Raw genomic sequence first — 27013 nt, 5'->3', positions numbered from 1 at the left:
TTCACAGTGGACAGACTTACCATACAAAGTCATTAAAAATGGAATTTTGATTCAGGAATTTGATTCAGGACCCTCAGTTTCCTTCAGGAGAGAAGTTGTGTGCAACAGGAATAGTATTTCGTGATTTTTGACATACTGACAGCAGTTGGCGTTATATAAATTATAGGATGTGATTACAGTATTTGCTGTGATAACACCATCAAAATCCTTTTGTGATGTATAACACATTCAAAATGCAAATTCCAAGATATTTAAAAGCCCATCAAATGGAATTGTTATGACTCAACATTTAAACCTAGGAATGCTGTGGTTTCTTTTACAAGTGTGATGAGCTGAGTTTTCCTTCTGTCATTTAATATAGCACAGAGAACTCTCCATGTAAGAGATACGTGTTGCAAAATTTAAAATTTCCTATCTTGGGTTGCCAAGGCTATGGGAAACATAATTCAGGACAAGTTAGGTTCCAGTGTTTTCATTATTTATTTTTATTTTATTTTATTTGTCTATTTATTTGTTGCCCAGGCTGGAATGCAGTGGTGCGATCTTGGCTCACAGCAACCTCCACCTCCTGGGTTCAAGTGATTCTCCTGCCTCAGCCTCCCGAGTAGCTGGGATTACAGGCACACGGCACCATGCCTGGCTAATTTTTGTATTTTTAGCAGAGACGGGGTTTCCTCATGTTGGCCAGGCTGGTTTTGAACTCCTGACCTCAAGTGATCCACCTGCCTTGGCCTCCCAAAGTGCTGGGATTACAGGTGTGAGCCACTGCGCCTGGCCGGCTCCAGTGTTTTCATATCTCAAAGTGGGTACCATGGGTTTTTTTTAATTCAGTAGAGGTAATATAACTCAAACTTTTGGAAACTGGAACAACATTTCTAATCTCCCATTAGGCATTCTAAAGACTTTGGCAGTTCCTTAAAGCAGCCTCAGAGGACACACACATATGCAGGAGACCTTCTTGCATGTAACATGGAATCTGAGAATACAGTCTCACACCCGGGCACAAGACCCAGGGCTGAATTCCATTTGTTTCACGAATTATCCCATTTCCTTAGGCAAAATCTTCAATTTCTCTAAACCTCAGCTTCCTCATCAAGTAAATGGAGATAATAGGGTCTACCTGCCACATGAAAAAGCTCTTAGCACAGGGTTTGGTGTGTGTTTTACCTGCCCCATAATGGCAGCTCTTAGTACCCCAGTTATTCTTGGTGTGCTACTCAGATGACACCTGCCCTGCTCCACCATTGGGAAGGAAGCTTCTGAAGTGCATCATCAGTTTGCACAGCTCAGCCTTTCCTCTCAAGCTTCTTGATTCTTACTCTAGTCATTTCTAAGTGATACAGTCATAAAGTCTTCTGAGACAAGGAGAGGTGATGGCTTCAGTAGAATTATTTCTTTTTCTCAAGCATGGCATGATGCTTGTAGGCAGGACAAGACAGACACATGACCTACAGCAGGGGTCTTGACTGCAAAGAGTGAAGGCGACTCTGAATGCCCTTCTGCTGGGAAGGGAAACATATGCATGGCCCAGTCTTTCTCCTTCTCTTTTGGAGAGTGTCAGAACTTGGCAAGTCTAAAATAAAAGGAAGGAAGAATTCACTCCACAAAAACTCTGTATGAAATAGTAAGTAATCATGTTATTCTGAATTTCTACATAATAATGATTAGCACTTATTGAGCACTTAACACGGGCGAGGCATAGTGCTAAACAATATTATGTTTTTATATCTTCACAACTCTATGAGATCACCACCACTATTCTTTCCATTTCACAAAAGAAACCTTAACAGTCAACAATACAGCATTGTTATATGCTATGCAATTTACTGTAGAATACTTCAGTGTAGATGTTTTGATAAACATATCAGTGCTAATTTTAATCTACATATCAAAAATGGTCAAATTGACCTCATTAGGAATATACCTTCCAGCTAGTATTTAACCAAATGGCTACATGTGTTATAACTATTGATCTCTGACCAACACCAAAATTTTTCTCAATTACCACAACGGATATTAGAAGTGAACTCTTACTGGTAAAACTGGACATGTCCACTCCGTGGATTGGTTCAATATTCTGCAGGAACCTTGCCTTTCTCTGCAAGCACCCAAATAAGTACTTTGGGAGCTCTATCTTTAGAAATAGTGCCCCTGGCCAGATTTTTAAACAGTCTTGCCTTCAGCCACTGACTCAGGCCTCTCAGTTACCTGACTCCAAATAGAATGTTAGCTGATTCTTGCAAAGAATGCATTTGCTTTGATGCAAGGGGCCATCAGAACACCTAAAGGATAAAGAGCTGGAACCTCCCTGAGCTTTAAAACAGTTGGCTTTTGTGCATACTTGGTAATAAATATCTGCATAGATGGCAGAATTGGCCTAAGACTTGTTACAGCCTCACTGCTAAAGGTTGGAGGATGCTAATAACTACTAAAAATATTTTAACGTGTACAAATTATCTAATTGGCTTGGATTGTTCACTGCAAGGACTTAAGCTGTATTTCCTAGAAATGAAAACTTATCCTATTGGCCAGCATAGGGACTAATCTTTAGCTCAGTGGATGTCTTGTATCCACTGAACTAGGTAACTTTACATCTGGTTCTGCAAGTGTCCCTAGAACACTGATGGCCAAAGAGTAGACTCTCCTGTTTGCTGACCACCTACAGACAGAGAAGGGCAATCCAGCTTAATAAGAGAACCATCAAGCCCATACATTCTGAGTGTTCCTAATTCAGTGCTATGTTGGATTATCATCTCCAGAGAAATGGGAAATTGGTAGACTTAATCTAGATTCCATGAAGTCTGGGGAAATCACCAGACCTTACAAAAATGTCTGGCTCTGCTAATATAGCAAAGGGCCTCTGTGAATGTATGTACTGTGGCCAAGGCACAACCCTTGCTGTGTCTCTGCATTCCCAGTCACTAATCTTCTTTTCCAAGTTTCTTCCTGTTTGCATTCAGTTGTACTTGCTTGCAAATCTGTTCTTAATACCATTAATAGTTAAAATTAAGATTATTTTAACCTTTAAATAACTTATGTTTAACAAAACCACATTTTCTAAATACAAAGACCTACACATTTTAGTAACCAAATAGTAAAATCATTTTAAAAAGAAAGTTTTTTCAATACAATACAGTTTTGTTATATATGTATTGTCATACAGTGATCAATACTTCTTGAGAATTTCATGCTTTTACATACCAGAAAACTAAATAAGAAGCAGATTGTCAAGTGCTATGATGGCAAACAGCTGTCAAAAATCTATGATTCCAACCCCCCATTCCTTTAGTATACTGTTACAAAAGTTGAAATGCTAATTCATTAAGGATTGCTTAGCATCTTCTTCAGGAAACTCACTACCATTCTATCAAGATATCAGGCTTTCTGGGAATTTTCCTTTCCAGTCTGGCCCAGAGCAATTAGCTTGGCTTGAATAAGGATTGTAATTAAAAGCAGAGAGCATTGACAATATGATGAAGAACTGAGGGCTAATGCTAAAGAAGCTTCATGGACCTGCATATTTTTCCTGGCCTCTCCCAATATCAAGTTTCTCTGGAGTCCACCTAAATCATGATGATGTCCCACCAAAAAATCACATTCCACACTTCCCCCATAAACCATATTTTTAGCAAGAAAACCACTGTTAGGAACTTTTCCATCAGACCCAAGTAATACAGTGTAAACAATATGCCTTAAGCAATCAACCCTCTCCCCAACATATTGCATTTAGCAACATGCACAGAAAAGGAGCACTGCAGAAATCTTGTTCTTCCCCCAAATGTCCCTGTTCTTCCTTCAAAATCAGTAACTGCTGCTTAGATGAAGGTGGCATCCATAAAAACCAGTTGCTTCAGACCTAAACTTGATCTTTCAGCTAGGTTTTCAAAAGGAAAGATAAATATGACACATGCATTTTGGAGACAATATTTTAGACTCTCTCTTAGTACCACCATCCATGTTGTAGCAATATTCTTTATATTGTTTCTTCTGTAATTATTGGGGTCTCATTGTACCATTTTAGGAAAAGTATAGTGTAGACAGGCAGAAACAAACAAACTGTAGTGCACAGTGAAGACTGGTGGTAGGACTGAGAACAAGCCACTTAGCCTCTCTGAATTCATCCTGGGTACTTACTCTGTGCTAGGCACAGTATCAGGTTATAGAGACACACCATAGACTGCCCTGGTCCTTATGTTACTGTTCATGAGATAGACAAAACAAGAATTTTTAAAGAGAAGGAAAATTCAAAGCACCTAATTAAGATAATTCTAGAAGATAATAATTTCTATGAAGAAAACCTATAGGGGACCTGAGATGGAAAGGCAATGGACACATTTTAGCTGAGACAAGAAACATGGGAAAAAGCCTATTCCCCAGTAGAGGAGCAGAGCAGCAGGGCAGTCTTTCCAGTTCAGAAGGAGAAGAATGTTCAAAAGCCCAGGGGAGGAAGAAAGTTTGGGTTGTTCAGGCAACTAAAAAGTGACCAGCACAGCTGATGTTCTGAGAGTGAGGGAGAATGGCCAGAAATGGTGAGGCATTATTGACCATGGTAAGAACTTGGGGGAAATACAGAAAAAAGCACATTAAAAGCACAACTGTAAGGGATTATTTTCAAGGATTTCTTGAATGCCCATTATATACTCGACAGCCAGATTTGATTCCGATCTTGCCAAAATCTTGTTCAAAAATTCCATTCTGGGCCAGGCGTGGTGGCTAACACCTGTAATCCCAGCACTTTGGGAGGACAAGGTGGGTGGATCACCTAAGGTGAGGAGTTCAAGACCAGCCTGTTGAACATGGTGAAAGCTCATCTTTACTAAAAATACAAAAATTAGCTGGGTGTAGTGGCACATGCCTTGCAGTCCCAACTACTTGGGAGGCTGAGGCAGGAGAATCACTTGAACCTGGGAGGTGGAGGTTGCAGTGAGCTGAGATTGTGCCACTGAACTCCAGCCTGGGCAACAGAAGGAGACTCTGTCTAAAAAAGAAAAAAAAAAGCCCTTCTGTTATAACAGTGGACAAAAGTAACATCAATTTTATCTTAATAATGACAGAGCTGATATGTCAGAAGACCATTATCCTAGCTCCTCAAACCATGAACACATGAATTCAGACCTTTTTGATGAATGTGGCAAAATCTTTGTCGGATTGGTGGTGCTGGGTACCTGACAGAGAAGCCCAGTCCCATGGTGAAGATGCATCCAATCATCATATGCCTAATGAAGATGGCCTTGAGCAAGGATGCTACATGCTGAGTGAAATGTTGGAGATGATGCCAAGGATGCTACATGCTGAGTGAAATGTTGGAGATGATGCCATTCTTATCTAACAGCTATCAAATGTAGATATTTTCACATGCCCTCCAACCTTTGGATCTCTGAGTCTATGAGATTTATACACCTGATTCTATACATATACCTACTAAGTGTCTCATCATATACCGAGGATGCGACAGTGAACCAGACACCATCTCTCTCCTCAAGGAATTTAAAGTTCAGTGGGAAAAAGTTAATTTGGACTTCTTAATATAATAGTACAAGAAGTTCTAGGATGGTGCTACATGCTTTGGAAACATGCCATCAATGCCCCACTCTAGACTGGAGGTTCATCCAAGGAGGTCAGAGGAGATGATGAAACTGAGACAAAGGATAAACCCAGAGGCTTCTGAATGGTGTGGGAGGAAGAGGCCACTTCCTGCAGAGAGAACAGCAGATGCAGTGGTCTAGGTGTGAGAGAATACAGGGTTGGTTCTAGAGACTATAAATGTGTGAGTAGGGTAAGGCTGGCTGGGGGCACGCAATGGGGAAAGGCCTCATTCAAGTTGTAACCTCCAATGTTGGAGAAGGGGCCTACTGGAAGGTGATTGGATCATGGGTGCAGACGTCCCCTCTTGCTGTTCTCCTGACAGTGAGTGAGTGCTCACGAGATCTGGTTGTTTAAAAATGTGTAGCACCTCCCCACTCTCTCTCTTGCTCCTGCTCCAGCCATGTAGGATGTGCGTGTTTCCCCTTTGTCTTCCACCATGTTGAAAGAGAAGACTGAGACGTTCACTGGAGTCAGGTCATCAAGGGCTTCAAATGCTTTGAATTTAGGCTCCCCTGGAGGGTTTTAAGCCAGTGGTGATCCTACTTAAGCCAGCAGTGAGCCTTTAGATTCTCTAACTTATTAGTTGACAATTACAATAACTCAATTATTTATTAAACCTTTTCAAATTGGGTCTTCAAATATTTTCCAGAGGCAGACAGAAAAAGTCATCTAATGTGGTCTCAAGATGTCCCTGCCCTCATAAAGTGTGTGGACAGTGTTTCCCACTGGTCCCTGCTATTGGAATACCATGAGGGTCCATTGAACCCCATGTTCCTCAAAGGAAGGATCTTTCCATGGAAACAACTGCTCCTTGCACAGTTGGCTAAGTGACAGAGAAACAGACTGTAGGATGAGTACTCCAGCCTTGCTTCATCTTGGGCTGCCTTTAATTTGATCACTTCAGAAGAGAAATCAATGACAAGAGTGTTTAATAGTTGTTTCTATCAACCAGAAAAGATGTTGATGTTCCAGATTTTTAGATTAAACAAAATGAAAATTGATTTAAAACCATGTTCCTTTTGCCTGAATAAACTACTGGCTTTGCTTTTCCTTTCTTTGTTCAGAACAAGAGAGAAATTTCCCCTAAGGACCTTGCACTGAGAGACAGATTGAGTCATGTCTGCTCTGTACATCTAATAAGAGCATGTGTCACCAACAGAGTAAGGTTAGGAGGAGCCCTCAATGGCCACCTCACTCACAAGTGGGTGTGAAAGGTCATGAAAACAGGGGAGGCAAGAGTGATTCTCTTCTACTTTTAAATAGAAGCAGGCTAAGAGGCCAAGTCAGGTGAAATGTTCTTCCCTATGGTGTCTTTGTGCCACGGCCTCACAGACAATACATTTATATTTGGCACACTGATTCTTATGGAGTAAAGGTGAAAGAATGAAACCTTCCGCATGGAGAAAATCCTGTGTACAGTAACAGAAGAGAAACTGGCAGCTGATATCAAACCACAGGCTGATTCTCTGGGATTATTTTAATTGTTCTTCATGCTGGTAATAAGAGGAATGTGTTCATTTTAGTCTAAACCATGTCAAAGCATGAGAATCAGCTCTGAGAACTTAAGTTACCCAAATATCTGGGCCACGAAGTGGAGGAAAAGCAGTACAAATTTGGTTGTGTTGGCCAAAATATCTTCCTCAGCTCTCAGAAGGCACAAGGGAGGGGGCTTCCCACCACCCACACAGCAGGGATAGTGTATGGAGGAAGGGCAGCATCCTCCAGGATGTGGGGCCAGGGGGAGGCTGCAGGGACACTTGGGTCCACTGGGGCTGAAAGGAGGATGTGAGCCTGGGGCTCAGAGAACAGGAAAGAAGACCAACTCCTGGGAGTTAGGATCAGAGCCCAGCTAGGCTGTAACTTACAGAAACCTCAAGACAGAAAGACAGAGGTCTAGAAACGCCAACTCCTTCAGACTCTAGGCATTTCCTCCTATCCAGGCCTCTTTTGTTGTTGTTACTATTTTGTTTTGTTTTGCTGTTTTGTTTTTGTTTGGTTGCTGTTTTGTTTTGTTTTTAAATTGGAGACAGGGTCTCACTCTGTTGCCCAGGCTAGAGTGCAGCGGTGCAGTCATGGCTCACTGCAGCCTTGATCTCTGGGGCTCAAGTGATCCTCCCACCTCAGCCTTCCGAGTAGCTGGGACCACAGGCACATTCCACTGTGCCTGATTGATTTCTTCAATTTATTTTTTATAGCGATGGGGTGTCTCACTATGTTGCCCAGGCTCATCTCCAACTCCTAGGCTCAAGCAATTCTCCTGCCTAAGCCTCTCTAAGTGCTGGAATTACACGTATAAGCCACTGCAGCCAGCCTCCAGACCTCCTTCTTAGAAAATGTTATCCATAGCCCTGGCTGATCTGTTTCTATCCCTTGGCCTTCTGGGCCATAACTGATTGTATAAATGATGGACATCTGACCTCAATGGAATCAAGGGCTAGAGTGAGTTGTGTATATAATTCGCTAAGAAATGTAAACTCAGATACAGATACATACACACACTGATTTCATCCCTGTTGGATTTAAACTGGGGCATTATGTAAAGTCAGGACTTGGAGGAGACCAGGAGACCATGTTTCACCCATGATTTGGGGGCGGCAGGTAGGAGGGACATGAAGAAAGCACAAAGGAAGAAGGAAGAAAGAACAGAAAGAGTAGTCATTTGTTCTTGGTGGCTTCTTGCTCTTGATGGTCCTTGTCCCTCCTGGGGCTGCCCCTGAGCCATCCAGTAAATTTCTCCCAGCTTTAGTGGGTTCTCTTGCCTAGAGCCAATGCTTTCTAAGAGGTGACAGAAGTACAATGAGCCAGTGTTTGATCATCAGAAGTGATGAAGAACAATAAGGCCAAAATATGATAATATAGTCATATTACTATAATAACTTCCTCAATTTGATCTTTGAATACAGACACAACCTCCCAATTCCCACAGCCATCTTTCCTAACTGGACTCAACCCAGCACTCTGTTGTAAACTTAAGGGTACAACAGAGAATCCACAAGCAGAGAATCCTATACTACTATTCTTAGAGGTTGACACCTGATTACTTAGAATACTACCTAGGCTCTGCAGTGCCAGGAAAGATGAAAACAATGCTTCAGAGCCTCCCTGGGATATGGCCAAGCAACTGGGCTTCCTGTCTGCATTTCCCAATGCCTACCAGAGGACCTCTGCTTCTATGTGCTTTATATGAAAGGGTCCACAAAGACATTTAACTAAAGGGCTCTGTAGCTTAACAATATGGTATCATAATTAATACCCTGCTGATATGGTACATGATCTTAGACATGGACTGGTTTCAGATTCTACCAACAAGTTCTGTGCAGGACTCTGGTACCTCTCAGTCTTCCCAGGATCAGTTTCCTTTTGGATTGATTTCTCCTCACTCCATGAGATTCAGGCCATTAAGTCAAAGGTCCATCTTATCTCTCAATGTTTGGCTGTGACTCAAACAGGCCTATCTATCATAAGCTCAATATAAATGCTGAAAGGCAAACAAATTAAGGGTTATAAACGTAATGAAAGTTAACATTATGTTAGATACCAAAAACAGTAGAGCCATTTTTGGCACCATGTAGAGCAATCCTGTCTGGGAATTAAGCCAATAAGAGTCAAGGAACAGTGGCCGGGAGCAGTGGCTCACACCTGTAATCCCAGTACTTTGGGAGGCTGAGGCAGGCAGATCACAAGGTCAGGAGTTCGAGACCAGCCTGGCCAATATGGTGAAACCCTGTCTCTACCAAAAATACAAAAAGTTAGCCAGGTGTGGTGGCAGGCACCTGCAATTCCAGCTACTCAGGAGGCTGAGGCAGGAGAATCACTTGAACCCAGGAGGCAGAGGTTGCAGTGAGCCAAGATTGTGCCATTACACTCCAGCCTGGGTGACAGTGAGACTCCACTAAAAAAAAAAAAAAAAAAAAAGAGTCAAAGAGCAAGTCAAAATAATACAGTTTGGGTCTATGTACCCGCCCAAATCTTGTGTCAAATTGTAACCCCCAATGTTGGAGAAGGGGCCCTGCTGGGAGGTGACTGACATCCCCCCTTGCTGTTCTCCTGACAGTGAGTGAGTGCTCACGAGATCTGATTGGTTAAAAGTGTGTAGCACCTCCCCACTCTCTCTCTTCCTCTGCTCCAGCCATGTAGGATATGTCTGCTTTCCCTTTGCCTTCCCCCATGACTAAGTTTCCTGAGGCCTCCTCAGCCATGCTTTCTATACAAGCTATGCTTTCTGGAACCTGAGTCAATTAAACCTCTTTTCTTTATAAATTATCCAGTCTCAGTCTCGGGTAGTTATTTATATTAATAGCAATGTGAGATGAAACCAATACAACCCCTGAATCTAGTCACGCCTCAAGACAGAACTGCATAGACATCCTGGTTCCAAGAATCATCAAATTGCCTTTTTGACCACTGCCACTTTGTACTGGAAGCTGTGACTTGTAAACAAAGAGTGCTGAATAATCTATCATGCTGTATGATTATTCAGGCTAGATGCTCTTATCCATTTGTATATGGCAGAGGATATCGGCTGTTCTTTCATTACAGACAGATGCAAATCATTAATCCATAAAAGTAGAAACAACAATAAACACCTGAAATCTAGAAATCATTTTCATTTTTAGCCCTAAGCTTTTCTACTAGTTGACAGTCATACATATGGAGTGTTACGACATCTTTTCTGAAGTTAATATTTTTATATAATCAATTCATAGTTTTATAATACCAACTCAAAATAAAAAACAAGGTTGAGCTCAGAAAAAAAATTTGTTTAATAGAAAACTCTAGAATCAAATGGAAGAGGAAAATATTTGGATGGATATAAGTGGTACCAAAAATCAGGAATACACTCATATTTTTAACATCTCCTGGAAAAAATACTCATAATAGTAATCTGTTTCAATGGAAATAAAGTACCGTAATATTTATAGTCTGTGCCAGAGTTATAATGACTGTGGGGCCAGAAGTGAAGTGTCACAGCATGCTCCACATGTTTTTAACACGGTTTCTAAAGGCTCTGGAGGCTATTAAATTTAATGAACCCATCTGCTATGAAATAGAGGTCCCAACATAATCAGTTTCCTCCTTGCCATGTAATGCAGATGGCATTCTCTGTTCCACAACCCAGCAGGATGGTTTATGTTTCTCTTTACATGTGTCTCTTTGTTTTGACGATTTGAACTTCTTTGATATGCAGCAGTGTCTTGGAAAAATACTGTAAATTCCATTTCCAAGCCCAACAACATCCTTAGTATGGCTTTGACCCTGTTTAATTGCTTCTAGGCAGTAAGAGTAAGAGTAAGAGCTTAAAGTAATCACCCAAACGACTCCTAAATGGCCTAGGTGCCATTCCTAGATGGGAAACTGAAACAAATGTGCTATTTATCAAATGCAAAGTGTTTTCTCCAAGTTGAACTTAGTGGGGGGTGAGGAGGAGGGATACAGGTCCAATTTGCAAATGCAACTAAATTGGTTTGAAAAGTTCCTACAAATTGCCTACTGAATTGCATTACCAGCAAATGGGAGGGGCAAGAGGGCTTGATAATGAATTCTCATTATTTTAAATGGTCACATTCCCACTGTTTCTAAAACATTTCTTTGCTTCCCTTCTGCGTGTCACTGTGGTCTGTGTAAACTCCCCTGGAGGGGCTGATCAGGAATGCTGATGCTTCCTTGATTTGATACTGGTTCTACCCTGCACAGCAAGTTGAATAGCATTCCCAAGCTGATTAAGACCCAACTCCAAAGCACAAGTCATTTGCTTTTAAAATGGAACAAATTCCATTGTTAATGACTTTTTGCTCTGCACCTAAGAGATAATGACTATGCATGACTTGTATTCAGATGAGAGGCCTATGAATTTCAGAATTCTGGTGTTTGCTGTTTTGTCAATTAATACATGAGATCTTATTAGATTAAACATAATTAATGTTGTTAACATTAAGTCATTTATTTGGGTTTCACCAGGAAAACAAATTGAACAGAACAGCCAAGCAGGAAACAGAATATTTAATCAGACTGGTAGCAACAAGCAGGGAGAATGGGCCCTGAAAGGAAGTTTTGTCAGTTTCTGATTCTAGAATTGGTTAAATGCAATGGCTGGCTCTCATGTGCAAGAACCCAAACTCAGCTTCTGTTCACAGTTAAACTTTTATCTTGAACTTGTCCAGAACCTAAACTATGAATCAATGTATAATAGGGAAAGCACCATACTCATGGGTCATTTTTAAGCTATTTATTTAAGCATTAAATCAGTTTTATAATTATATTTATTGTTGCTGAGTTTTCAGCCACAAAAACTGATGAGTCAAGCAAAGAGGAATTCCTTTTCCTTAACTACCCAGATAATTACAGAGAAAGAAGAGTCAGACCACATTAAGCCATCTTTTGGGTACAAGTGTCCAAACGTACTAGATAGTCAACAAATACTTACCTACTTCCTTAGTATTTAGTAGAAATAATATATATCAGCAGGGTCACAGGTCTTCTGATTCCTAAAGGAATCATAGCTCCTTTCAGACTGCAATATAACAAAGAGAACCAGGCTCCTCTGGGAAACATCAGTGCTAAGTAGAAATGTTATGATGAAGAATGGACATAGCTATCCTAAAACCTTCTCTTGACAGTTTGCAGGAGATATGGTTGCATATTCTTCCAGCATTATCTTTCCCTCTCAGACCAGACCGCATGAACACAGGCTATTGGGGTAGGCAAGATTCAAAAATAGCCCCCAAGATTTCTGCCCCAAGTACATGCCCCATCAAATTCCCTTTCCTTGAGTGTAAGCTGATGGGATATCCCTGATATAATTAGATTACTAATCAATTGACTTGGAGTTAATTTAAAAAGAAATGATCCTGAGTCAGCCTGACTTAATGGAAGAAGCTTTTAAGGGAAGGTGAAGCATCGGAGAGATGTGTTTTTGCTGGGCTGGAGGAAAACAAACAGCATTGTGTGACAGCCTACAGGGGCCACGTGGCAAGGAACTTTGGGTGGCCTCTGGGAGCTGGGAGTGGTCCCCAGCTGACAGCAAGCAAGAAAATGGGAACTCAGTCCTATGAGGGCACAGAACTGAATTCTGCCAACAAGCTGAATGAGCTTGGGGGAGGCCCCTGAGTTGCAGATGAGACCTGCAGTGCAGCTAGCACTTCCTTGCAGCCTTGTGAGTGCCTGAGCTAAGGATCCACCTAACTTGCGCTGAGACTTTTGATCCATGGCAACCTGGAGATGATACACTTGTGTTGTTTAAAGCCACTGAGTCTGTGCTGATTTGTTAAAGGGCAGTAGAGAACTAGCAGAGCCATACAGGCAATGCTGACCCACATAACGGGAGTGCGTTGGTTGTTTCTAGCTGGAAATCACAGCTGCTCACACACCAATTAGCGGCCCCTCTCTGTGTCTGGAAAGATCTGTTCTCCTTCTTGGAGTACACAGCTGCCCGAGGCCACTAAGAGACAACAAGACAAAAAGCAGACACTAACCCAGCCCTGAGATCCACCACATCAACCAAGGATGACACAAACAAATCAAGGAAAATTACCCTATAGAAAGAAAGAAAGAAAAATTAAGTATCAATTTTCTCTGAATGCAGGGAAGATGTTTTTTTCCTCCTTGGTTTTTTATGGTTGCTTTGCCCATATTCAACACAGTGGTAATTTTTTAGCAACTTTCTTTAGAGTCTTTCCAAGGCATTCATTTACAGATTCATAGAAGCAATGACTTTCTTTTCATACTTAAAATGTGTTGGTTTAACTAATATTTAATTCATTTATACAATTATGATAAAATTACCACTGGCATCAATAGGTTTGGGAATGAAGACAACTGACTTCAAGTAAGCTTTTGCAACTCAGGCATGGGGAACAGACATATGCTTCGTGCACCAGAATGGCCTTCCAGATCATGTGTCCAGGGTGCTATGGGCGACATGCACAAATGGTTGCATTGCCAAGGGTGCTTAACTGACACTGAGCCAGTTTAAACTGTGGCCAGTTAACCCTTTTTCCGTTTAGAAAAAAAAAAAAGTATAGCTCGCTGCCAGCACTAATTTAATTTTGCATAAACACGGTTTTTGAGGTTGAGGCAAATCTGACTGATTTTCAATGTGAAAATAAAATATAAAAACTGTTCTTGGAATTATTTCTAAAACAGAACTAACATCAGAATTGTCTGAATCATCAGAATCGCTTATTCTGGAAAAATCAGATTCATCAAATGAATCTTCGGCCAACAACTGTTTGAGAATGATGTTAACATCATGTGTAGGAATGCAATATTCTCTAGGATTTGACATTTTTAGCGATCAAGAATTACTATATTTTGTAAATGTAAATACCACTACTAAAAACAGAATGTTTTGGGAAACAGAAGACATCATTCTCCTTATAGAATATTTATAGAAAAATGATAATAAAAGTGAGATACTTCTTGGCAAAGTTATCTCAGGTTACCCGCTGCAGCCACAACTGTCGGCAGCAAGTATTTTTGGGGCAAATGGGCAAAGGGTGAAGAGGGCTGCTACCATATTTCCCTTTCCTTGTGTAATTCAGCAAGGGCTCTCCTCAGTAAGGGTGTTAGGGGTGAAAGGTTTTGCATGTTTTCTGGGGACACTGACCCAGGCACCAACCCCCAGACATTAGTGCCTGGCTCATAGCACATAATTACAGCCAAATGAATTCCAAAGAATTAAAGAGTATCTTTAAACAAACAACGTTTTCCAAGATACTCATCAGACTTAACTACCAAGTTCTATTATGAATATGGTATCAATCATGTTGTAGTTACTATGTGAGACCCAGCTCAAAGAAAGGAGAATCCAGTATTTTTTAAAACTTCCCTCAGCCCGGGAAATACACTCACACTAGGTTTCCTAAAATTGGGAAATGACAATAAATAGTATTTACTGCATTCACACCATGCATAGACATTTAATCCTTAGAGTGAACCCTGGAAGGCAGGTCGTATTCTTATCTTAGAAATGAGGAAAACCAGACTTAAAGAGGCTAAGTAACTGGCTGAAAGTCACAGAGCGAATATGGAGAAGGCATGCAACTCAAACCTGGGATGTTGTTCTAATCTAAATTCAGTGCCCTTAGTAAATAAACTAAGGTAGATGATAACTATGCTTAAATAATAATAATAAAAAATTCCAGAGCTACCAATACCAACAAAACATCAGGTTACTAAAATGGAGTCAATCACCAGCCCTAATGCCAAGTGCTCCTGGAGTCTAGTCTCTTTCATTACTGCAAGCTGGGTCACCTTAGGGTAATGCTGGCTTGGAACTGTCCTGGATGTGTCAGGACAGTCATGAATTCAAAATTGCTCATCTCCCCTTTGATCTTCTGGGTGGTTCCAAAGTTGGTGAGCATCTCAGAATTTAGACTCTGCAGACGAGTTCACCATATGAATCATATTTTGATCCCATATAAATGATGGGGTTTTTTTGGTGGTGGTTGTTTGTTTGTGTCCTGGCAGAATCCAGGTCCAGATGAAGAGCTGGAAGAAACTGCTGCTTCCTGGTAAGAGGTACCTGTTGAAGCAGCAGCTGCCTTCTCTTCACCCAGCAGACCTAAGAAAGAGGAAGACAGACTTCCCAGTGTCCCTCCTGGCCTGACAGGTTGCTCAACACCACGAAGAGAAGGAACCCTTAGAACATTCTACCAGGAGATCTATTTATCAGGGCAATTTGCAAAGATATAGCAACAGAACTTTGGGAAGCAGAGCAACAATGTTGGCTATCATTTTAGGGATAACCTGATTCTGTGGGTTTAGTTTTATGAACCTCAAAAAGTTCTTTAAGAAGTAGAATAAATGAGCTTTGTCATCTTGGCATACAAAGTTTACTTAATAATGGGCCACTTGAAATATTATTTTATTTTAAAGTAAATAAGAATGACTATGGCACAGAATGTAAATTTTATGCGAATGTTTAAGATAAAGCAAAAGACTTCAGAGACTTTCCTCTATAACTACATACCCAGATCTGCCCCAGACCATCTACTTTGGCTCTGTGGTCACAAAAGTTCTTTAGTGCAAAAGCTTGAGTAGCAATGGGTTCTCCCTCTAACTTCCTGTATCTGTATGTAATTAGCAAATCTAATGTAACGACCGATTTAAGTGATGAACATTACCTAAAGCAAGACATCGTATTAATGCAAAGCTGTATCTGCTTCATGAGCTTATATCTGCCGTGAGCGTCAGGTTATGTGTCCCTGGTCAAAACAATACACGAGTGTGATGTGTCTTTCTCTGCAGGCACACAATGTCCATCTGCTTCTCCATTGGTGATGCTAATTTTGAGGGCCCACTCAAGATGTTGCTGAGATTCATCCAATATATAGTATACTAAGACAGTGTACATGGTATCCCACTGTTCAGGTGCTACTTTTTCCCCCTCATGACTAATGAAAAGTCTAGGGAAGCATTTTGAGATCATAAAAATACACTGCTCATCATCAAACTTTCCCCCTAGATTTAGCATCCACTGACAGACCTTTGCCCTAACTGGTCTTTACCAAAATGGTTGCAAAATAGTGATTTTCCAACTCCATCACTCCCTCCTCATTTACCAGTCAGCACTCCATTGTACACTGGACCCTTCTCACCCACTTACTTACCTATCTGGTTCATCTGTTTGGGATTTGTTTAGTTATTTATTATCCATAAGGACTTGTGGATTTCTGTTTTATTCAACAAGTTACAAGCCATTATTGTCATTCCTTATTTTGATGTTCAAATTGTCCCAGATTTGACCAATGAGAGCCTCTTCATGCTGATCCTGTGTCCTTTTGACATGACCACATTATTGTTTTGAGCACTTCCTTAGTTTCTGGTACAAAATATGCCAGGCTTCTTATTATTATAGTCATCATCATTATTACTATTTGGTACCTTCTCTGCTGCAGCCCTAGAATAAGCAATTACTCTAAGGGTCCCTGGCTCCTCTTAGTGGGGACTGTTTTTTAGAAGCCAGAATCTGGGTACTGGATGGGCTCATTGCTACTTGGGTACCACTGCTTGTAGGTCCTTTCGAAGGACAGAGTTGGGATTTTTCAATCAAGTCTAATCCCATAGGCAGATCCCCTGTCTTCAGCATTTACACATTTGCCCAATCCCACCATACTCACAAAATAGATTCAGAATTGCTGTAACCATATTACCACAAATGACACCAAATGGAGTTTAGAATTTATTTGCAGTTCTTTTTTCCTCCCTAGATAGCGGGGTAGATAATGAAAGTATTGTGTTCAAAATTTAATATTGTGTGTACTACTATATTCTAAAGCTTTTTTTCCTCCCTTTCTGAGAAATTTTGCTATTCACTTGCAATATTATTGGATTCATTTTCTTCTGTTTGAATTCACTTTTAATTTTCCCCCAGTCTTGTTTAATTTTTGAATACATAGAACATTAATATGCTTTCAAAAGTCAAAACTGTGCAAAAAGGTATACTCAGAGATATGTCATTTTCTCCCCAAGCCCTGTACCACCTCCCACATCCTAACAAGATGTAGGACAAAGGTCTGCCAATGGACGCTAACAAGATGTGGGAGGTGGTGCAGAGGAGATGGCTTGGGAAAGGAATGATAGTTCTGTTAGTAACCAGTTCTGTTGGTTTGTGGTTTATTCTGTTTCTTGTTTTTGCTTTTTTTTTTTTTTTTGTCAAATAAGTAATTACACATCTATCTTCTTTTCGCATTTCTTATATAAAAGGTAGTATGCTATATATAATTCTTGCAAAAAGTAGTATGCTATATGTGATTTTGCTCATTTTACTTAGAAGTATATTCTGTAAACCACTCTCTATCAACTAATAAAGGTCATTCTCATTCTTGTTTTTAATATTGACTCCATTAGGTGTAGGTACCATAGTCTATTCAATCTCTTATGTTTGGGCATTGAAGTAACTTCCAATATTTTGAAATTACAAGCTATTCTGCAATGAACAAATTTGTGCATATATATTTTTGTGCTGTTAGAGGTTCATCTACAGGGTCGAATTCTTAGAATTCTGTTTGCTGGGTCAAAGGGTAAATGCAAATTAACCTCCATAGAGATTGCCCCATTTGGCATTCCCACAATCAGTGAATAAGACTGTCCCTTTTCCCATAGCCTCACCAACAGAGTGCATGGTTAAGCTTTTAGTTTTTGCCACTCTGATGGGTGAGAAATGGTATCTCATTATAGTTTAATTTGCATTTTTCTTATTATGAAGTTGTACATCTTTTCTTATGTTTAAAAGCCATTTTTTATTCTTTTTTGTGAATTGTTAGTTTTTTTGCTCATTTTGTTCCTATAGCAATTTTGGGGGGTTCTCCTCAATTTAAAAAAGTTATTTATATATTGGAGATTATTAATTCTTCATGTGTGCTATATGTCACAAATATTTTCTCCTATTTTATCATTTGTCTTTTGGCTTTGCTTATGATGTGTTTTTGGCTTACAAAATTTTTTTGTTGTTATTCTTATTTTAAGTAGTCAAACTTATTTATCTTTCTCCTTATTGCCTGTAGATTTTGCAGTCATTATTAGAAAGTCTTCCCAGAATGCAGGTCACAAAGACATTTACCCAGGTTTTCTTCTAGTGCTTGTAATGGTTTCATGTTTTACAATTTAGACGTCTGATCCACTTGGATTTCTTCCTTGGGTATGATGTGAAGACTGAACTAATTCTACTTTTCTCTAAATGGCTCTGATTTTCCCAAAAGCATCTGTTACAAAGCCCATCTTAGCCCCACTGATCTGAGACGTCACCTCTATTATATATTATATCCCCATATGTAGTTGATTTTGTTGGACCTTCTACTCTACTGATCTGTCTATCCAGGTGCTACTACCACGTTTTAATTATAGAAAATGTGTCTTATATATTTTTTAAATTGATGAAACAAACAAAATGACTGATCAAACTGGCTCTTTGGGGTTTGTAGTACACAAAACCACTGAGTGATCTGGTTACTTTAATACTAGCTAGCCACACTCCTCCTCCTCCTTACTCCTATTTTTCCTGCCTTACCCAACAACATATAAGAAGAGATGAAGTTATCACCATGGTTGCTATTGTTAATACGGTGCCAACATAAATGGGGCAGCTCATTTTGTTTCCATGATTTAAAACCAAACTGGGGACAGACTCAAGCTGATAAAAGCTCACAGTCTCCCCGGCATCGGAGAAGGCTTTTCAGATCAACATCCATCTTTATTCAAGATGACTTTTCCTGGGGAAGGAGTCTCCCTTTTTGACAAGGAGATACACTCGTATTTCCAGGGCTGCATTGCATACTTTAAGACTGAGACGGGGCAGGCTGCTGTGGCCTGGCCTGTGTCATGGTGTCCCCTGAAATGAGTTCCCACATGCTTTTCCTGCCCTGAGTTTGCCTGCAGCTGCCAGAAGTGCAGCAGGAATGAGAGAGCCCAGGGAGAAAAAAGCTGACCCATGACAGCCATCGAGATCACTCTGGAGGACAGCTGTGTCTGGGTTACAGTGATTAATGTGATGTTAATCCCAACAAAAATGACTGGAGAGAGGCCCTGTAAGAACATTTACAATCAATAAATGAAAAACACCACTCCCATCAGACTCATTATCACTATGAAAAATCACCCTGAGATTACATAAGAAACCCGGCCATTGAGCCATTACTTGATGACTGGCAAAGCTCCTCCTTTTCAGCTAATTCGGCATCAGAATCTGCTGCTTAGAATTCGGCTTTAGAATGGGCCCATGGCCAGAGTTCAAACAACAATCAAGTGCCTACTGAACCACCATTCAAGCATATTCTCACTTATGCATGGGAAGAAAATGCAACTGCAGCCTCCATGGTGGCCCCAATTCATTATTAGAGCTGAGCTTTGGTTACATTCCCAATTGAGACACAAAGATTCATTGCCAGGACTAGCGCTCACATATGGTGAGGACAGAATCTAAGAATGCTTGTAATCATTGCTACACTTACAGAATTTGAACACATGTGAAAAAGCAGCATAGAAGTAACTAGAAAAGACACAAGCAAAACGTGATTTCTTTTGCACAGACCAGCTACCTTTCTGAAGTATATGTCATACTTTCTAGTACATTATGATTATTCACCAACTTTGCTTGTCAAGGTGATCAACACTATACATACAATCAAGAAAAGTGCCACTGAACCCAAAAAATACGAGTGATACAGTTGCTATGTTCTAGAATTAACACAATTTAGGGATGGGGGTAAAGCTCAGCCTCTTTTCCAGGGCCCCGTGGACTCACAGTGCTGTCGATGTAAGCTTCAGTCCACACCACATCATGCTCCTGGTCGATGACTTTGGGCCGGCTGAGCACGTGAAGGTATTCCATGACATTCTCCTGCACATCAGCCAAGGTGGAGATTTGAGTAAAAAATCCTGCCAAAACCCAAGGGAGGGCCAAATTTAGTAACAGACCGAAAGACCTGCAACTGGGAGTATGCATATGCCACGCTTTCTTGTCCCTTTTCTTTGTGACAACACGTTTAAGTGCAGATGACTGTGCCCATTTTAAAGATAAGATGACTGATACAAGCTCTGCCTCCCGGGTTCACGCCATTCTTCTGTCTCAGCCTCCCGAGTAGCTGGGACTACAGGCGTCCATCACCACGCCTGGCTAATGTTTTGTATTTTTAGTAGAGACGGGGTTTCACCATGTTAGCTAGGACAGTCTCTAGTTTCTTTCTTTTTTCTTTTCAATGTTAGCTCCTCTCTCCCATTTTTCTTTTCAATGTTAGTTCCTCTCCCCCATCACCTACTTTATGACTAGTAAGGTCATGTTAGAAAATACAGTCAAGCAAACGTAATAAAATTAAAATCAACCACAAACTCATCTCCCAGAGGAAGTTCCTGTTAATTCTTTGGAGAATATCCTCCCAGACTTTATATGCACACCACCCTCCCTCATATATACATATATATATACACACACACAGAGTATATGTTTACACACACTGTGTGTGTGTATGTGTGTGTGTGTGTGTGTGTTCCTTGGCAGAAATGAGAGTCCTTTCTACATGACATTTTGTAACCTTATTTTTTCACTTTTGTGAGTCTATTTCCAAGGGAAAAACTATGAACCACAAAAATTAAAGGCTATTTCATTTTTATAAATATAACAATAGTTATGAATAATTTTTGAGTGCTAAGTGCCGTGAAATTTGCTAAACACTTGATCAATGTTGTCCCTTTTCTTTGTGACAACAAGTTTAAGTGCAGATGACTGTGCCCATTTTAAAGATAAGATGACTGATACAGATGGAGATATGTTTTTTGCCTATGCTCTCTCAGGCATCAAGTAGCAAATACAGATGATGAGTCTAGGTTTGTAAGTCTCTTAATTTGTCCCTTTTACTTCTACTGAATTTTGCCCTTTGTTTGTTTGAGGCTGAAATTTCAGCTCATATCATGACGTGGTCCCCAGCGCTGCCTTTTATATATGTTGGGTAGACATGATTTCTTTTCTTTTCTTTTTTTTTTTTTTTTTTGAGATGGAGTCTTGCTCTCTCACCCAGGCTGGAGTGCAGTGGCACGATCTCGGTTCACTGCAATCTCTGCCTCCCGGGTTCACGCCATTCTTTTGCCTCCGCCTCCCGAGTAGCTGGGACTACAGGCGCCCGTCACCACGCTCAGCTAATGTTTTGTATTTTTAGTAGAGACGGGGTTTCACCGTGTTAGCTAGGACGGTCTCAGTCTCCTGACCTCGTGATCTGCCCGCCTCGGCCTCCCAAAGTGCTGGGATTACAGGCGTGAGCCACCGCGCCCGGCCGGGTAGACATGACTTCTAAGCAACAGAAACATTCTCAACATGCTGTTCTCTTATGATTGGGGACGCCATTTTGATCTTGAGTTCCAGGGCACTACTATGTTCCTGCACTGATGAAGAGTTCGGGGTCACATCTGCTTTGCTATGGGTTAGGAGATGTTAAAAGGGAAAGGGTGAATTGAACACAGGCCTGGATCCCTTGGAGCGAGCCCTTCATTCACACATTGATTGATCTCTTATGATTGGGGACGCCATTTTGATCTTGAGTTCCAGGGCACTACTATGTTCCTGCACTGATGAAGAGTTCGGGGTCACATCTGCTTTGCTATGGGTTAGGAGATGTTAAAAGGGAAAGGGTGAATTGAACACAGGCCTGGATCCCTTGGAGCGAGCCCTTCATTCACACATTGATTGAAGGTTTTCTTGATGTTTAGCATTGAAGAAGCAGCGATTAACAAGGTGAGCAAGACCCCTGCCCCCCTGGGGCCTGGCAGTTCTGAGTAAACAATTACAAAATGGTACATTCAACATTAAGCTAAAACATACAACAGGTACAGCCAATCAAATGTGGTTACCCTGAGCAAGGGTCAGTGTAGCTGGAACCTGAAGGATGAGGACCAGTTAGCCAAAGGAAGAGGGATTAAAGATAGTGTCCAGCAAAACAAGGAGTATAAATAAGGACCCAGAATCAGAGAGAATCAGGCCCCTTCTAGGAACTAAAAATAGCTCAGAATGGCTGGAGTTAAGGAGTTGGTGGAGTTGGTAGAGAGAGTGTAGAGACAGGATGACATAAGATGACAGAAATGGGCAGGAATACTGTCACACAGAACTTGGGAAAGAGTTTAGACTTTATCCTGTAGACAGGAAGGATTTCAAGCAGGGGATGGACACAGATTCTTGTTTCCTCCCCGTGCCTGTAAATAAGGATCTTAGGCTCATACCAGCTTCTACTCACCAAACAAATTAAAGAGAGTATGTGTGCCTCTGAGGCCAGCTCCATCGCAGCACTAGCTCCAGAGTTTATAGAATCTCTTAGTGACTAAAACAGGGCTCAGGATAAGGAAATACCAGCCTTTCTGTTGTCCAGAAAGGGTCGGGACGCACCCAGAGGATTTCTAAACAAAGGCCAGCTGGTTTGAATTTGGTGTGCCGACCCCAAACCAGGTTGGGACCATGTGGCTTCTGGGTTCCTGATGACAGCTCTGCATAGTGCTAATTAGCATGCATTGTCACTCCTGCCTGCCCCACCCTCCTGGCCTGGGCCAGAGCCTTTCCCATCCCAGGGGAAACAGGGCCCCAGAGGAATAGGCTGTGAGTTTCTGTCCTAGTTTGAGACCTGGGAGCAGGGCCTATGTTCACCTCTCTCAGCCATCAGGCACCATAGTTAGGGAGACCCATTTAGGATGCTGCTCTAGCAATGCTCCTATGTGGTTCCTCTTAGAGGCATGGTTGGAAAGGACAGGTTTTAAAAAGGTTTGCCAGAGGACAGGGAACACACCACACCCATAGTTATCATCTCTCCAAGCATGGAGGCTGCACTCAGCGTTTGACAAGAAATAAAATATTTCACCTTTTCTTTAGTAGGCAAATCTTGGGCTCTACATAAAGGGTCTTGACACAGAGGACAAGCTAAGAGGGGTGCTACCATGTTGAAGGAGGGGGACACAGCTCAATAGCTCTGGACCTTTAGGATACAGGGATGAGCATTTTGCAGTGTCAAATAATTCTGTTTAGGCGCCTGTGCTCCTGGGCCCAGACAGCATCTTGTAGGAGTTCTTCTTGGTTGTCTGTATTCACATCTAATCCTCAAAGCCAGCAGTAAAGCTCCCTGACTTGGGTTTTCCAAAACAGTGCCAAGGGAAGAAAGATGAATTTAAGGAGGAGGGTAGGAGGGACAGGTCATTAGCATAGAGAAGGAGTTGGGGAAAAACAACCATACATTTGGAAAAGGACAGGGCTGAGAAATCATCCCCACTTGGTCTTGCTTATCACAGCCAAGGTTCTGAGAGATTACAGAAAGCTGACTTCTGTCTCCAGAGTGACAGACCCATGGTCAACTGTATACCCGACACCTCTACAGGGATAACTAGCAGAATTCTCAGGCGGAACTCATCCAAAGCCAACTCCTGACTTCCCTTCCCAAATCCATTCCTCTCCCAGTTGGTCATTCCCATCTCAGAAAATGGCACCACTGCCCAGAGAGGCCAAAACATAATTATCCTCGATATCCATCCTTTCCTCACCCCACCCCATATGTAATCCACCAGCATGTTCTTCTGATCCTATCTCTAAGATAGATCTAAACTCACTTCCCAATCTCCACTGCTTCACTACTCCAAGATGCCATGATCTCTCACCCAGAGTCCACAAGAGTCTCCCCACAAATCCCTCTCCTCCTTGTCTAACCTCCTCATAGCCATCAGAGATTGTATAAAAGGTCGCAGCAGATCATCATCTTCCTGGTTGAAATCCTACAATAGCTTCTATTTAGAGTTAAAATAAAATCCAGATGTCTTACCCTGACCTCCAAGATCCTCCCTGAATTGGCTCCACCTACCTGGGTGACCTCATCCCTGCTGTCTCCCTCTTGCTCACTGTTCAGGCTTGCTGGCCTTCTTTCCCCGCCTCTCACATGCCAACCATGTTCCCCCCCTCAGGGCCTGTGCACTTGCTGCCCTCCGCCTGGGACACCCTTTATCCCATTTTCCATGTTTGGTTCCTTTTTGTCACTCAGGGATCAGCTCAGAGAGGCCCTCCCTGACATTCCTGTCTGAAGTCACTTCCTCTCCCTTCACCCTGCATCAGTTCCTTCAGAGGACTCATCCATCATTGGATTCTCACTTGCTTATTGTGTTCTCTCTAACTGGAATATCAGCTCCATGAAATGATTCAAAAATCCCCACCTTGTTGAGAGCAGTACTCCCAGAACAGGGAGGGCAGGTATGCAGGAGCCATTAGTAAAGCAGGAACATTCACTGAGGTCTTACTGGGATCCACCTTGCCTTTCTGCATGTGGGCCTCACGATGGCCCGATGCATATGCTCACCGTGTAGGGGAAGAAACACAAACTCAGAGTCAGTAATCTGTCCTGGATGAATTCGAATCCAGGTTCATTTGATTCCAAAGCCTTTGCTCTGAACCACTGAAGACACTGCGTCTTTCGCTGTTGGGAAGGGACAGGAGCGATGCTCCGAGCTCCTGCCCCAGGAGGGTAACTCTAATGGGCTATTTGTGTATTGTAGCTGCGGAACTTTGAGGATGGGGATGGGGCAATATATGACTGTCCTCTGAGGTTTCGGCAGTGAGCAATAACAAAGTTCTACTCAAAGCCCAGTCTACAGTTCCAACTTATATTTCACTATGTAGACTAGGGATGCAGATGTATAAAAAGGTAAGAAAAGATAAAATTTAAAAAATAATATTAACAATAACAATGTATGTTGCAAAGCTTATGCATATTTGATTCCAACCCATTAACATTTAAAATCTTTCTGAGTCTTTTTTTTTTTTTTAATGTCTTAGTATAAGTTTTAGTTAACAAATGATTGATAATAGGAAATCGCTAAGGGCTGGAATCTGGCTGTAACCATAGACACTTCCCTTGTTTTCCCTCTGTATTCTCTCAGCTGGCCACTTTCCCTTCCCTTTCCCTCTGTTTTTTTTCCTGTTAAATTCTAGGTCTTGAATGTTTATTCTCTTTTTTAATGTGCTTTTTCGAACTTCATATATCATGTAAGAAAACAGAATCAGCAATCATTCGGTAATTACCAAGGAGCAATTAATGCTGAAATTAGCCACCTATTACAAATGGTCTGCTCATTTTTCTCTACAACATCAATTTATTTACCTTATTCCCTTGCAGAGCTCCTTCTGTGAACTCTGGGTTACAAATACTGCATGTGATAAACCATATGCAGTGCAGTGCTTTGTGTTTCTGAGATATTACCACCCTTCCTTGGGGATTTTTAGAGTCTTTTGCCTCAAAGCTGCCTGAGCACGAGAAGCTCCTGTGGTGAATCATTAAATACTCCACTTTGCAATGACCAGATCTGAGGGTACCAGGAGTCTGTCCTTGAAGGGCAGATCCTAGCTGTCTACCTCATATAGTGAGGTCCTCCTTCCATCTTTGGAGTGATGGGTGTAGCTTCCTTTGAGTCCTTTGAGTCTTTCTAAAGACTCTTTCCACCTTAAGCAAGGCAGGCTGAAAACCTGAGAGCCAGTACCAAAATTTCAGTCTCTAGAGGGTGCTGGGGTAAGAATGAGATTTAGGAGGGCAGTGAAGGTGATGCTGTGGCTTCCCTGGTTTGCATTCCCTATGAGCAATGGTGTTCTTGGAAGACGCTCCCAATACTGTGTTCTGTTTCATCTTCCTCCTCCTCCCTGTCAAGATCACACACTACTGAAAAAAAACCACTTATTTCTATAGAAAAATGTATAATTTATAAACAGCTTCCTACCTCCCTGTCTTCTTTGACTTCACAAAAAACAAGCAAGAGGCCTGTTGAGTGCTGAGAGCAGAAGAGCCCATATTCATGATGTTGGAGAGAATGGACATCAAGGGCAAGGAGCCCAATGGCCTTGGTGGGAGAACTGCACTCCTGAGCAGAGCTCTCAAAATCAGCTTGAGCCTCAGAGCAAGGGACATATCTTTTCCTTTGTGACTATGACTACATTTTAATTTCTAACTCCAAATTAAAAATAAAAGAGAAAGAAGAAAATAATCTAAAGGTACACTCTGGGGAAATAGGAATGCTGTCTCTTTCCTATAGCTCTGTGGCTGCACCCATCACACTTTGCCATGGTTTCTCCTGGTCTCATCTTATCTACAGCCTTAACGTCCCCAACTCTGAAACATCAGGACCTGAACCATACCACTGTGCAAGCTGAAGCAGTGCCATTTCCAGCACATACAGGCTGGGCATAAATCCCAGCTCTGGCCTTTGTTAATTATGGCACATTGAAGTCCTTTCTCACCCTCTAGTTTTCTTTTCCTAGATTACCTCAAATGAAGAGAGATATGTAAGAGTTATCTATGAATCACAGCTTTCTCCTCTCCAAAGAGAAGCAGCCTCACATCTGGTGAAAAGTTCAGGCTGGGGCTTTGGATCACCTGGGCCTGAATCCTAGCTCTACCACCTGCTGGCTGGTAATCTGGAACAAGATGCTAGTCTCGCTCAGCCTTAGTTTCCTTCTCTGTAGACAAAAATGATGATAACAGTACCTCAAGAGCCTTTGGAAGGATCAAAAGAGGTAATGCACAGATGTATTCTTTTCTATGCCTGGCACTTAGTGAGCAGCCTGCCATCCTTAGTTGCTGTTTTACAATAACAGCAAGCATCACCATCTTCATCGCCACTCAAAATCTCTGATTCTAAGGAATGTGTGCAATGAACTATGAAAAGCTTTTTAAATAGCTGCTGTTTGTACCTTCCTTCACCTGTCTTGAAATAGCAAAATGTTTTAATTGCCACTTTTCTCCTGCCCCCGCCTATGACCATTCCGGCCTCATAAATGTGAAGCTATCTTTTGGGGGACACTACATGTGGAAAGATACAATGAGGTTAAGAATCTTTTTATTGAAAAAAGATTGGGAGCTGGACCTTCCAGGAAGTCTCAAGCCACCAGTTCTCTTTCAAGTAAGGAGAGAATGACCTTTAGCCCACA

General features: G+C 41.5%; 1 protein-coding gene across 4 annotated transcripts in view; it reads right to left on the bottom strand.

Annotated features, from left to right (window-relative positions):
• The window catches only part of CACNA2D3 (calcium voltage-gated channel auxiliary subunit alpha2delta 3), a 938743-nt gene that overhangs the window by 277799 nt on the left and 633931 nt on the right, over positions 1-27013 (bottom strand). For all 4 annotated transcript variants that reach the window (XM_050781062.1, XM_050781063.1, XM_050781066.1 and 1 more), the window contains one exon: positions 19829-19962. In XM_050781062.1, coding sequence (XP_050637019.1) covers positions 19829-19962 — 134 coding nt within the window. The remainder of the gene's footprint in view (positions 1-19828; positions 19963-27013) is intronic.

This window comes from Macaca thibetana, chromosome 2, assembly GCF_024542745.1.
Source record: "Macaca thibetana thibetana isolate TM-01 chromosome 2, ASM2454274v1, whole genome shotgun sequence".
Lineage (NCBI taxonomy): Eukaryota > Metazoa > Chordata > Mammalia > Primates > Cercopithecidae > Macaca > Macaca thibetana.
The sequence above is the reverse complement of the archived record's forward strand: the minus strand, read 5'-3'. Positions and strand labels throughout refer to the sequence as shown.